Source organism: Nelumbo lutea, chromosome 3 (genome assembly GCF_056320005.1).
Source record: "Nelumbo lutea isolate HS-2025 chromosome 3, American lotus-T2T, whole genome shotgun sequence".
NCBI classification, from domain to species: domain Eukaryota; kingdom Viridiplantae; phylum Streptophyta; class Magnoliopsida; order Proteales; family Nelumbonaceae; genus Nelumbo; species Nelumbo lutea.
Genome location: NC_142686.1, coordinates 93495604 through 93508875, shown reverse-complemented (window position 1 = coordinate 93508875; position 13272 = coordinate 93495604). Strand labels below are relative to the sequence as shown.

Sequence of the window (13272 nt, the reverse complement as noted above, 5' to 3'; positions counted from 1 at the left end):
TCATTGACCCAGATTGTCAGACCGTTTGGGCTGGAAACGGTCCAAGCAATCGGTTCTGTTTCATCCTTAATCTATTCTTGGGTCAAAAACGTTGACTAGAACCGTTGACCCAGGTAGCCGAACTGTCGACTCGTCTGACCCAGACAGTAGTTCGCAGAAAATTAGAGAGGAAATGAGACAAGACTGGTCACTAAGGTTGTCAACGGTATTCGAAAATCTGATTTTGAATTCAAGATTTGACATAATCGAATCGAATTAGATAATTTGATTATCTAATAGGTCGAATTCGGATATGACTTGATTCGATTGAATAAATATTTGAATTCGATCAATTATTTAATTCTTATATATAATATATAAATAATTTATATATTTATTAATTACCTAAAATAATTAATTAATAAAACTTGAACCAAATCGAGCACTCGAATAGTTTAATCATATTCAAATTCGAATATTAGTTTTCAATATTTGTTGGATATCGAATAGAATTAGGGTATCAAATTTTTTAATCGGATTCGAATTTGATCCGTTTACACCCTACTGATCACACACATTCGAGACAGTAGAGAGAGATCTATGACTATTGCCACTGTGTCTGTTGTCGCCACCGTTGCGTTGTCGTCATCATCGCCGGTTGGTGAAGTGAAATAATCCTCTTCCTTCTCTTCCTTCTTCTTCTCCCCCCCTCCTCTTCTTTCTTCTCTCTTCGCTAGCGATGTCTAGAGTTCCTCCCTCTTTCTCTGCCAGCAACCCTTTTTTTTTCCTGTTCATCTTCTTCTTGGTCTCCCCCTTCCAACCTTGTCTCTGTTTAAATCATTCTTAGGTTTTTTGGTTATGCTGCAATTTTTCTAGAGATCTCTCGCTCATACGCATAGAAAGCTCCTTATAGGGCAGAGGAGGTTCTGTCTTAATTACAGTGTTTGAATCTCTAATTGATTTTTCCTTCAAAAATTGGTTCTTCAAGACAAAAAGCTCGCCTTATCAAGACAAAGAAGTTCTCTTCGATTCGCCGCTAGTTTCATATTTCTCTTTCTGTGGTGTTATCTCTTGTTGGTACAGTCTTTGGGAACTGATCTGGTGTTGACGGAGAGGAATCTCTCTTTGTTACTCGGGAGCTCAAAGGAGGGTCTCTCTGTGTCTCTTCTTCCTGGTTTCCGTCCTCTGTTTTTCTCGGCCACCGCTGCAACTCTTAGAAACGGTGATCTTTTCTCTATCTTCTCCAGCGACTTTGCCTTCTTCCTTCTTCTCCTCCCCTCTGATCACTGGCTATGCTATTGCCTTGCCCCCGCACACCCCACTACACAGTTCCGGTGTCATTCATCCATCAAATCTCCTCTTGCCCCCCCTCTGATCACTGCCTGTGCATAATGTGTTGACTGTGAGCACGATAGGTGGGTTGAACCACTTACCACGTGTGGGTGGTATGTCCTTTCTTTTTCTAGGATGAACATCCCTCTCTTATAAATAAATAGGTGAATCTCTTATTTGTTCCAGCTCTCCCGACATTCCTATTGTACACACATATACACCTTATGCAAATTTATTTGCATTGCAAGTTGCAACCAAACACAGCCTAAATGCCAATGTGCAGCCTTAGATTGAAGTAATGTTTGGTGAAAATTGCTTTTCCATGAAGACTGACTTATCCAAAGCGGTTCAACGAAAGCAACTCACAACTCACCAAAACTTGAGGCCCCTTCATTCCAATCTGGCCCTTAGAATCGATCCAACTTTGCCTTTTTTTCGTCAAAGGAACAAAGAGGACATTACACGTTATGGGCACTTTGGTAATTAAAAAAATATTCATTCCCATCCCATCCTTTATGCTTCCTTCTATTAATCGTTGTATCGACAAAACTCAAATGGGCCTCTGAATGGAGACGAGCACAGACAGTTTCGCTGGCATTTCCTTTGTCATGATCCACTTTTCAAAGTTGCGTGTTTCTCTCCTATTGGATGCCTTCGAACCAATAAATCCGAAATCTTTCGCCTTTTATGATACACAATGCAGCGACCTTAAAATGCTCCTTCCCATTATTAACTGTTGGATTGGAATCTTATGCTTGGATTGAGATGGATTACAATCTGACGGTTGATTTTGTACTGACTAAAATACCCCTTCCTGAGCGCTTTTTTTACGCGCTTTTATCCAAAGACAAAAGACAAAAGCCAGCCAGCTCATGTTCGAACTTCGAACATCTAACCTCACAACTCACATAAGCGGTAGCCATTTCCAATTTCCCGCTTATAAAAACCAAGTGAACCAACCCAATGCTCTGCGCATCAAATGATTTATTGCTTTCCAATTATTAGGGTAAACGAACGGCACCTAACTCGAATTGATTTCCCGGCGACCGGCGAAATGAAACAAGCTTCAGACCTGCGGCGGAGGAAGAAGACACCGGAGCGGCGAGTGAGAGAGATAGAGGTTTTAATCTACTCAGCCCAGAACCTGAAGGACGTAAAGCATGTTACGAGAATGAGAGCATACGTGGTGGTCTACGTGGAGCGGGAGTTCGCCGAGAGGACGGGCGTAGACGAGGAGGGAGGCGTGAACCCGACGTGGAACGCGGTGGTAAAGGTGAGGTTTCACGAGGATTTGCTGGAGAATGAGGTCATGGCGGCCCTGAACGTTGATATCTACGCGCACGGGCATGCCAGGGAGAAGCTGGTGGGGAGTGCCAGGGTGTTGCTCTCTAACGTGCTCAAGGGTGGCGATGCTTCGGAGCCGTTGGATAATCCAATCCAGTGCATGGCAATTCAAGTTTGGAGGCAGTCAGGGCGGCCGCAAGGGCTGCTCAACCTGTGGGTTCCGCCCACCGGAAAGTTTCTAATTAGGCGCGACTCGTTGTCTTTCAGCGTGAAGGATGAGGTGGACAAGGAGGTTTCGCCGCCGCACGTGGCGGAGGAGAATACCGAAGAGGCCAAGAGTGAGACTTGAGAGAGAGAGGGGGGGGTATTTCTCATGTCTGGTTCTCTGGTCGCATTACTGCTCGTTAGTGCCATTAAAACAAAAGCGTATGTTAGCCAATTGGCGCATTTTTATCTCGCCTTTTGTCAAAAATGTTGATAATCAGGATTCAGGAGTGCACGAAACAACGCATCTTGGCATTTTGGAGGACGGGAGGGACGATAAAGTAATTAACGAAATATGGGTATAATCGAATTGAATGGTTAATTAATTATTTAATTATTTGTAATTGAGTCCTTGTTGTTAAATATTTATTATACATACATTCCTATTTTACCATCGAATTGACTCCGTGGCCCAATGGATAAGGCGCTGGTCTACGGAACCAGAGATTCTGGGTTCGATCCCCAGCGGAGTCGGCTCATTATTCATTTTACCTTTTTAGAATTCAATACTGTTTTACCTTTTTATGCTCCGTGCTGGGAAACGATCAAACGACTGTGAAAATTCTATACTGTTTCATTTTTCATTTCTTTACCCATCCAAATCTGCTGTTTGGAAGGTTGAGGATAAAATCCTGTTGTCACCTGTGAAATTGAAGCCTTTTTGTTTGTAGGTGTTCGACCGGATTTTGCTATGACTGAAGCCGATCTCAAACAACTTTCAGAACGTTGGGAGCTAAAATTCCTGTAGCTTCAATGAATCAATGTCAATTCCTTAGCTTTGTTTCTTTCTTTGGTATAAATTAAAAAGTATGAACAAGCCTGCCCAGAAAAGATATGATCAAGGAACATTGGCAAGCCAGAGAAAGAATAAGAAACAACATTTTAATGTCAATTCCTTCTCGCAAGATTATTTTAATGCCTTCCTTAATTGAAGCTGATACTAGCTTAATTTGTTTCTTTCTTGGGTGAGAGAGAATTAAAAAGTATGAACAAGACTTACCCAGAAAAGATATAGTCAAGGAAAACAATGCATTGGCAAGCCAGAGAAAGAATAAGAAACAACATTTCAGCAACTGCTTCTCCCATTTCTTTGGTACAATTAATTAATCATGGTCTTTAAAGAATAGATGCACTCAATATGTCACATGGCTAAATATCATCTGGGCTTCTTGCTCTGTGCTGCTGCTGGTGGAGGTGGTGGTGGTGGGAGGGGGGTATACAAGGATTTGAGCTGCCTGCTAATAAGCTTGCTGTTGTGTAGAGCTAATTGGAGTTCCAGGTCATCAGACCACCATTGCTGCAACCCATGAGCCTCAAGGAATTTTTGTTTGCCCTTGGACATCACAAACAGCTTTGCTGCAACATTCCCACTAGCAGGATCTGCATTCTCCTTGCCAGAAGCTTCACCATTGCTGGGTTGGGAGTTTGTTGTGACAGCAGGATCGGAATAATAGCAGCAGATGTAGTCACTGTTGTTCACATACAGATGTGGAACCCATTTCTTGGGATCTCTCCATGCCTTGAGTACTCTACTACCAGCATTCTTTTCTGGTTCCCCTCCATTAGTTTGAGCCTCACCACTTGAAGGAAGCATTGATTTGAATCTCCTCCAGACAAACCCAGCTTTCTCTCCAAGGTTTCTCAAACTCATAGCCAGTGAAACAGATGGTGGATTGAACAGATGAGTCTCTACAAACACTCCTTGTTTAGCTAATGCTTTACCCACTTGGAGAGCAAAGCCAGCTCCTAAAGAATGACCAGCAATGCATACATTGCAGCTACCATATCTGTCAACTGCCATTTTCATTGCCTCCAGAGCTACACCAAATCTAACAGACCCCTTCAAGCTTTCCCAGGCAAGAAAGCGAAGATCATCTTCTAAATCTCTTCTAATTGTCAAGCTCTTCAGCAATGTTCCTCTGAGTGCTAGGACAGCTCTCGGTGCACCACTGGGTCTCATCAATACAAAGTCTGAAAGAGCTGCAGATCGATCCCATTCCAGTAGGGCTCCAAAGATGGACCCATCCCTTTCATCTATTAATGTTTGGGCCAGCTTGTACTTGAAGGGTTTCCACCAGTTGGGAGCAAGGCCATTCTCTTCTGTTTTATTCTCCTGCCTGTCAAGTTCGAGCAAATAAACTGCTTGTATGAAGCAGGCTATGACTGTTCTTCTGTAGTTGCTATCCTTCCTGCAAGCTCAGAGGAATGGAACTACATCAGCAGAGGACGAAGATGTGGTTTCTTTCAGACATTAGAAAGAAAAGAATAAATATTGTGGATATGAGAATTTACCATTATTTCATTGAATAATTAAGCCATCTTCACAACAAAAAGGGAAACAGAGTATCTCTTGGTTGCAACAAACAATTCAGGTACCAGATTTAATCAGTAATCATTTAGGAGCACTAACGGTCTCTATTGGTCCAATGTTGAAGATCAATCGAATTGGGTAATAAAAAACAGAACCCAGTTTACTGTTTGGGATAGTATGGAAGAACATGGATAATTACAAACAAACAATTCCTTCTATGAAGGTTCTCCAAGAGAACAGCAGAATTCATCCATAAAAGGCTCAGGTATCAGTGTTTTGTTATATTTTTCTGTTTATGTGGGTGTGTCTGTGTCAAATCGAATCGTAAAAGTTAAAACCCTTAAATTAATAGTTTTTTTTTTCCTTTTTTTTTGCAGATTTTAAAACCCAGGACATCAAATGACATCAGAGTCCAAACAGTAGAGTTTCAGAATCCAAACCAAATAAGATTCGATTGTCCACATTCCACAACCATATGAAGCGAGAGATAGACAATCCATACTTACAGTTACAGGGCTAAACCAGTTCGTAGTTTTTGTTTAATTTATTCTTTATTGTGCATTACTTTGTACGTTTAAGCGAAAATGGAAATAATAGGAATTCGATGAAGTTGAAGGTATATTAAATGCACCATAAAGTATCTTAACTCTGAAAGTCTAGGAAAAACTTTGAAAGAAGAAAGAAAAAGATGATGATGGGTTTTACATTACCAGCTAGAATTGATCAGATCTCGCCAATTCGGAGAAGAAACGTTACGAGGCCCTGAAACATGGAACGCGTATGGGTGAGCCTCCTCACTCTCTTGCATTATCTCCTCTGCAGAGCGCTTCGCCATGAAACCTCCTCTACTTCTTCCCTTCTAATTGGCCTCTTTGCATGTTATCACAGAAATCCAGACGAGAGAGAGAGAGAGAGAGAGAGAGAGAGAGAGAGGTAACGGTCGAGAATGGTGGGGAAAGAAAAGAGAAAGGGAAGACAGAGCAGAGTGAGTCTAGATTCGGTGCCAACTTAGCTTTAATTAATTGAAATAATAATCTGAAAAAGATTGGAAAATGTTACCGGGTCAGCGGGTCTGTCGCTTCCAACGGTCATATTTCCATGAGTTGGACTCTTCCTGTTACCTGAGAATTGTTTTCAAAAGACAAAAGATTCCCTATGAATGATCCCTTAGTTGTCAGTTTTAAGTTCAAATGAACAAAATACCATGACATTTATTAATTATTAATATTTGCCCATGTATTTCCAAGATATTTACAATAAGAGCCCTCGTCCGTGTGGAACTGGATAATACCATACCATCGACTCACAGTCGGTCGCTTTTCTTAAGCGCGTCGTGTGCAGTGCAAGTGGGACTCCTTGTAGTTGACCAGGTGGCCAGTGGGACTCCGAGATGTGAACTCGAATGGCTATGGCTGACCGGAAAAGAAAAGTCCAGCTGACACTGGAGAGTTGTTGTGCCGCTTCCGCTCCCGTTCCGTTCCTAACCAACGCAGCTTCAAGCCTTCAAAGTTCAAAGTTACAAACGTTTATGGGGATGGTAGTGGAGCGGTCTAATTTAGGCTGTAAATGGGTCTGTTCTATACTTGTTATTGGGGCGGGCCGGGCTTTGTATATACATTAACAGAATACATTCAGTCTCAAGCCCAAGCCCGGCCCGACTGTCAGGCCTAAGTCTTGAGCCCGAGCCCAGGCCCAGTCCTCATATAAAGTTTGAAGCCTGGGCTTGATCCCGAGCCTAATTAGAAATTCGAAAACAGAAATTTTTTTCTTTTTTATTCAATAAAAAGTTTTATTTATATTAAAAACCTTCAAAACTCAAAAATAATAACATTTCATTATTACTTGAAAAAAAAGAGAAGAACAAAGAAAAAATATTGTATATATTTTTTATTAAATAAAATATATTTTTATTATTTAATATATAGTATCAAGTCGGGCCCAGTGCTTTAGGCTCAAACCTGAGCCTAAGTCCGAGCCCATGGACTTAAAATTATGACCAAGCCCGACTTAATAACTGGTTGGGCTGGGCCAGTCCGTCGAGTTACCCGACCCATGAACAGGTCTAATCTGGTCCAACCCCAACTGATTGGGCCGATTCTGATTCTATGATGATAATTTGGTTCTGGTTCTTGATCCATTATCCCAATTATTATTGGTTTGGAACTGGTTTTATCTAGTCTCAAATTGATTCAGACTCAACTCAAGTCGTATATATAATTATTTATTAATATATTAAATGTATAACATTTTTAATAAGTTTATTATAATAGGATTCATCGGGTCAAACTCAATTGTACTGAGAATCAATTGGTTTGGTTTGTCAAAATGATGTGTAAGCCTCAAGCTCCAAGGCGTGTGATGTATAGATTGAGGCATAAAATGACATAAACCTCAAGTATCGATGATTATTCAGTGATTTAATGCAATAAAAAAATATTTTATGCATCTTTATAGTTTAATATATGGAAGAAACACTTAAATAATTATGGATCAAATAAATAATAAGAGTAAATGAAAAACTAATACGGAAAATGGAGTGCTATTAGTTTCTCTTTAGGCTGCATTTGGAAATGATGCAAATATGTAGAGTGTAAAATGGTCCATATAAATTGTAAAGTTGGGTTAGTTTTGTATTGACAAATTTATCTTCTTACCAATCAAACATTTAGCTATAATGGATGCAAACACTAATTCCAATAAAGGATATGTCTTTTTTATTAAAAGCCCACTTGAATGCAAATTTAATTCTTTTTTATTGATGTACTTTTACATCTTATGATCAATGTAAATATGCATTGGAAAATGTGTTTTATGTCATTTGTCAATGTATAAATGTAATGTTGCCAAATACAAGCAAAAGTGAATAGGAGTGCAAATTTACCCTGAACCGGGGTTTACACTCCATTTGCATCATTTCTGATGGTGCGCAATCCGGTCCGTCCTAGCTACTGGTTACCTCGCTTCTGATGAGATTGGAGGTGCCTGAAACAAGAAAGAAAATGGAGACTTTCGGGGAGGAACCCGGTTGAAACACTCCGAAGCTCAAGTTAGTGCTCTTCAAAAGGCAAGGGAAATGAGGAATTCTAAGACAAGAAAATGCAAGAATCACCTACCCTCTTCTTTGGGAGATGGGGGCCTTTTATAATCACCCTATACACTCACTTCCATGCCTCTGTCAGTTCGGGCATCATTACCTCTACCAGATTGGGCCACTTCCTCTACCAGTTTGGGTGTCATTTCTTTTGCCAATTGCCAGTGCGGGTGTCATAACCTCCACTACCAGTTGCCAGGGCCGCCTCTGTTCGTCTGGGATGGCGGTGGCAGGTGGCCGTTGGATGGCAGCTGTCATGTGTCAGTCCCTTAATCAGTTAGGTGCGCTGCCTCTGTGTACGGTCTCCTGGGCGTCAGGTACGGTTGTTCAGTCAAGCGACTTGGAGCCAAAGTGGTGTGCGATGTGAAGTCTTGAGTTCGGATAGAAGTATGGCCCGAACTGCCCACCCAGGGCAGTTCGGTTTTTTTGCCTTTTGTGCTCCTTGTAAGGCTCAGGACCTCGAAGGGAGAGCTCGGAACTCTTTAGCTTGGAGCTCGGGTTGTAGGTTCCTCCTTGAGGGAGCTCGGGATTCTTTAGTTTGGAGCTCGAGTTGTGGGCATGTTGCCATGCCGAGCTGGTGCTTCTGCCAGGTCACTCTCGGTTGCTTCCACGTGTCGCATGGCCAAGGGGTTGGGTCAAATCTTCCTTCATTAATTTCCCCCTACTCCCCATGCTCGGGGTCTTGACCCGGCGTGGGGAGTTCAAAGGATGACAGGTGGATTTGCCTCGGGATACTTTGGCCTTGATGAGGAACTTTTCTGGTTCGGTCTGCTTGTGTTCTCGGCTCAACCGGGGTTGGCTTGGCTTGACCAAGGGTCAGTCCCGGGCTGCGTGTGGCTCACGCACGCAAACGATTTTCAAATTTTTGAACGTGTACGCCAAACAATTTCAAAATTTCGAACGTGCGCGCCAAAGTGTCTTTCCTTTGGGGAGTGCGTAGCTGACTTTGCGGGGAGCCGTTGGATGGTTTCGATCTTGGCCGTTGATGCGCGGGTACAGTGGCTTTAAATAGTGGGGGGACCCCTAGTCACTTTCCTCTGTTATCCTTCAGCGTTTGTTCCTTGAGCTCGCGTCCAAGCCTGTCAGCTCGCGTCACTCGTTCGTAGTCCAGTAGTTTTTCTTGCTCAACCCTCTTCGTTTCGATGTCTAGTTTTAGTAGCACAGATAGTCCTCTGGGGGGTCAGACGCCGGTTCCACGAACCGAGCTGCCGCCCCTGATAGCCTTAGCGAGTCTGAGGCAGGGCCCAAGGTTGAACTTGAGGAAGAGCTCGAGTTCGAGCCCGTAGGCCGGGTCACTTCGGGTAGTCTGGCATCCACCTCCTGTCGGGTTTGGGTGCCAGACAAGTTTGAGGCTTCCATCATGATGCCCGAGAGGCTTTGGTCCTTTATTGCCCAGTTCAACTTGCCCGGGGAGTATGCCTATAGTTTGCCCTCGGGTGACTTTCCTTGGGAACATAGTCCGAACAAGATCATGATATTCTGGGGCAGCTCATTGCTGGGCTACGCCTTCCCTTTCATCCTCTTATCGTCGAAGTCATGAACCACTTCGGTGTTACTATAGGTCAGCTTCACCCGAACTCTGTTCGTAACCTTGTTGGGACTATCTCCCTGTGTTGTGAACACTGCCTTCCTTTAGACCTGGAAGTCTTTTCTGCTATCCTCATGCTAAAAAAATAGGTGGGTTCCCTACCCGGGCGTATGAGGGCGTACTACCTGTCACCTCGCCGGAGCTTCAAGCTCTTATACGACCTTCCAAACAAGGTTCCGACATGGAAGTGGGACTACTTCGTGGTTCGAAGTGCTACGGGGTGGCCGTTTCCTACCGAGTGGGGTTTGGCCGCTCCTGACCCCGACACTGTTTTAGATGAAGATATAGTGAAGGGCCTCCGGGATTGGGCCCGACTTGGGCTAAAATGCGCGGCCTATCTGACGGAGGATAAACTTATTCAGGCTGGTCTGAGTTCGGGTAGGTTTCTTGCTCAGATAAAGGTACTTTTGTTTTTGTTTTTGTTCATTTTTTGACGTCGGGCTCCTTTTTTGTAGGTGCAATGGAAGCCGAGAAGACTCGAGGTGCGAGTCTGTTCAGTGGCATGAAACGGAGGAAGCGAGCTGCTAAGCGAGTTCGCGCCGATCCTTCCCGGGTGGCGGAGCCCGAGGCACCGAGGATGGAGCCTCCTGGGGTGCCCGAGGTGCCCCCTCTAGTCCAGGAAGCGGTAGGGGCTCCCTATGCCTACACTGCCTATACCCGGGCTGGGCCTTTAGGCTCGGGGAGCCACGATGAGATTGGGAGTGCGCTGATGCCGGGCTACGCTCTCCGAAAAAGCAAGGCCGCCACTTGTCCTGAGGAGATCGTGCAGTGGGCCAATCTCCCTACCAATCTCATAGGTGCTCGAGTTGCAACTCACGTCATGGTGGTAAGTCGGAGTGGGTTTTTTTTTTCCTTTTTGTCAACCCGTTTTGTCATCGTTCTGGCAAGTGAGCTCCTCTATCCATGCTTTGGCGATCCAGGCAGAGAGGGGCTTGAAACAGGCAGAAGCTACCGAGGTGACTTCCCATGCTGCGCGGGCTGAGCTATCGAGGTCTCGGAGGGACAAAGAGGCCTTAGGAATGGTGGTGAGACATATGGCCGACCTGAAGTCGGACCTGGAGCATCAGGTCGAGTACCTTCAGGAAGATATTAGGGAGAAGACTCAGATCTTTTCTCAGGCCGTCGAGGAGGCGAAGGTGAAAGCCGTCGATGATTACATCGCTTCACCGCGTTTCGACGATATGATGGTGGGCTCTTACAGACAGGGTTTCAAGTTGAGTCGATGGATGATAAGGAGCATGTATCCCAAGCTCGATATTAGTGCCATAACCACTTTGCGCATCACTCAGGAGATGGCTGGCGCAGCTGATGACGACCCAGATTCCGAAGATGAAGTGGGACCTTTGGGTTTTATCGAAGTCCCTTTGAAGGCGAGGAAGATGTGCCTCCGGGCTTGTGAGCTTGTTTGTGTTTTTTTTTTCTCTTAAACATTATAAAGCAAACATTTATCAATGAAGTACTTTTTCTGTTCAAAAAGTGTTGTGCAAATATTCTCCTTTTGACTATGTGACTATATACTTGAGCTGCCAGACTTAAGCCCCAAGGCGAGTTAACATGGTAAGGCTATGTGCCCGATCTGTTCTCCGCCCGGGTTAGTTAACATAGGCTGAATTGGGCCCTGGGCTATGCACCTCGGGATCCATACTTGTGCAGATTGCTTTCGTTGATGAGGTGCCAAGGTCCTTGTTAGCTCGACATTCTGGGCCTTAGGGTACCGAGGTCTTTGCTAGCTCGACATTCTGGCCCTTGGGCTCTGGTAGTGGCTCATGGCCTACTTATTTTGATAATTTATAGGTAAAATTGTCTTAAGTTGACGATGTTCCATGCCCGGGGTATCTGTTTACCTTCCAAGGTCTCGAGCTCGTATGCTCCCCTAAGTACTCTTTTCACTCGGTAGGGTCCTTCCTAGTTCGGCCCAAGTTTGCCAATGCCGGGCTCAGGTACCATGATTTTGCGAAGGACCAGGTTGCCGACGCGAAAGTTTCATTTCTTAACTCTGGCGTTGTAGTGCCGAGCTACCATTTGCTGGTATGTTGCGGTTCTGATGTATGTGAGGTCCCTCACCTCGTCAAGTAGGTCGAGGTTGGTACGTAGCTCATCGTTTTTAGTATTGTCACTGTATGCTTCCAACCGAAGTGAGGAGATTTTGATTTCAGCTAGGATGACTGCCTTCGTACCGTAGGTGAGGTTGAAGGGGGTTTCTCTAGGGGCGGTCTTCTCTGTAGTTCGGTATGCCCATAGGATGCTAGGCAGCTCGTCTGCCCATAACCCTTTATCTCGTTCTATCCTGACTTTTAGTCCTCGGAGGATAGCTTTGTTCGTGACTTCTGCCTAACCGTTTGCTTATGGGTGCACAACCGATGTGACGTTTTGCTGGATCCCCATGCCTTGGCACCACTCTTAAAATTTGATGTCTTCGATCTGCTTGCCGTTGTCGGAGATCAGCATCCGAGGTAGGCCGAAGCGGAACACTATGTTCTTCCATAAGAAGTTCTAGACGTTTCGAGTTGTGATGGTTATGAGAGTTTCAGCTTCAACCCACTTGGTGAAGTAGTCTACTGCTACTACTAGGAACTTCCTTCCTCCTGTTGCTGGTGGGAATGGCCCGAGTAGGTCGATACCCTATTGTGCAAAGGGCCATGGGCTGGTGAGGTATTTAAGGTCAGCGGTGGGCTGATGGTGAATATTGTGTGTTTTTGGCACTTCTCGCACTTCCTGATTAGCCCAACGGCGTCTACTTTCATTGTTGGCCAATAATACCCCTGTCGTAGTGCCTTCTGAGCGAAGGCCTTGCCCCTCAAGTGTTCGCCACATAGGCCTTCATGAATGTCGCGGAGTATGAGCTCGGCTTTAGGAGGTTACAAGTAGTGCAGGTAGGGGAACGTGTAGGATCTTTAGTACAGCCGTCCATCTATCATGACATACTTGGCTACCTAATGCTCTACCCTCCTAGCGGCGTTGCATTCTTCGGGGAGGGTTCCATGTAGCAAGAAGCTCGCGAGTGGATCAATCTAGCTCGGTTTTGCTTGAGCGACAGGAGCGACCTCCTCTGCCCCCCGGAGAATGTTGGGCCAAGGTAACTCCTCTATGTACACAATTCTCATGGTGTTGTCACTAGTACTGGCTAGCCGGGACAGGGCGTCGGCCTCAGTGTTCTCTGACCTCGGGATTTGCTTGATGAAGTGTGACTGGAAGCTAAGTAGTGCCTCTTTTACCTTTGCCAAGTAGGCGATCATAGTTGGATCGCGGGCTTCGTATTCCCTTGTGACTTGGTTAACCACGAGTTGGGAATCGCTGCAGATAACTATGTGTTTTGCCTTTAACTCTTGCGCCAGAGCTAGCCCTGCTATCAACGCCTCATATTCCACCTCGTTGTTGGATGCCGCAAACTCGAAGCGTAGCACGTACTTCAGTTTCGTGCCA

General features: G+C 44.8%; 2 protein-coding genes and 1 non-coding gene across 3 annotated transcripts; 2 read left to right on the top strand and 1 right to left on the bottom strand.

The window, feature by feature from the left end:
• The first annotated feature begins 2365 nt into the window (after window positions 1-2365).
• Window positions 2366-2944, top strand: LOC148866919 (uncharacterized). The gene has a single exon (XM_088976440.1). The coding sequence runs from the start codon at window positions 2366-2368 to the stop codon at window positions 2942-2944; it is 579 nt and encodes a 192-aa protein (XP_088832566.1).
• A 316-nt stretch (window positions 2945-3260) lies between these two features.
• TRNAR-ACG (transfer RNA arginine (anticodon ACG)) lies at window positions 3261-3333 on the top strand. Its single transcript has one exon. It is a non-coding gene; the product is annotated as a tRNA-Arg (tRNA).
• Window positions 3334-3871: 538 nt separating this feature from the next.
• LOC148866917 (GDSL esterase/lipase At4g10955-like) lies at window positions 3872-6178 on the bottom strand. The gene is made up of 2 exons (XM_088974938.1): window positions 5881-6178; window positions 3872-5048 (listed from the first exon to the last, which is right to left on the bottom strand). Exons 1-2 carry the CDS (start codon window positions 6003-6005, stop codon window positions 4016-4018), a joined length of 1158 nt encoding a protein of 385 aa, XP_088831064.1. The 5' UTR covers window positions 6006-6178; the 3' UTR covers window positions 3872-4015.
• Between the last annotated feature and the right edge of the window lie 7094 nt (window positions 6179-13272).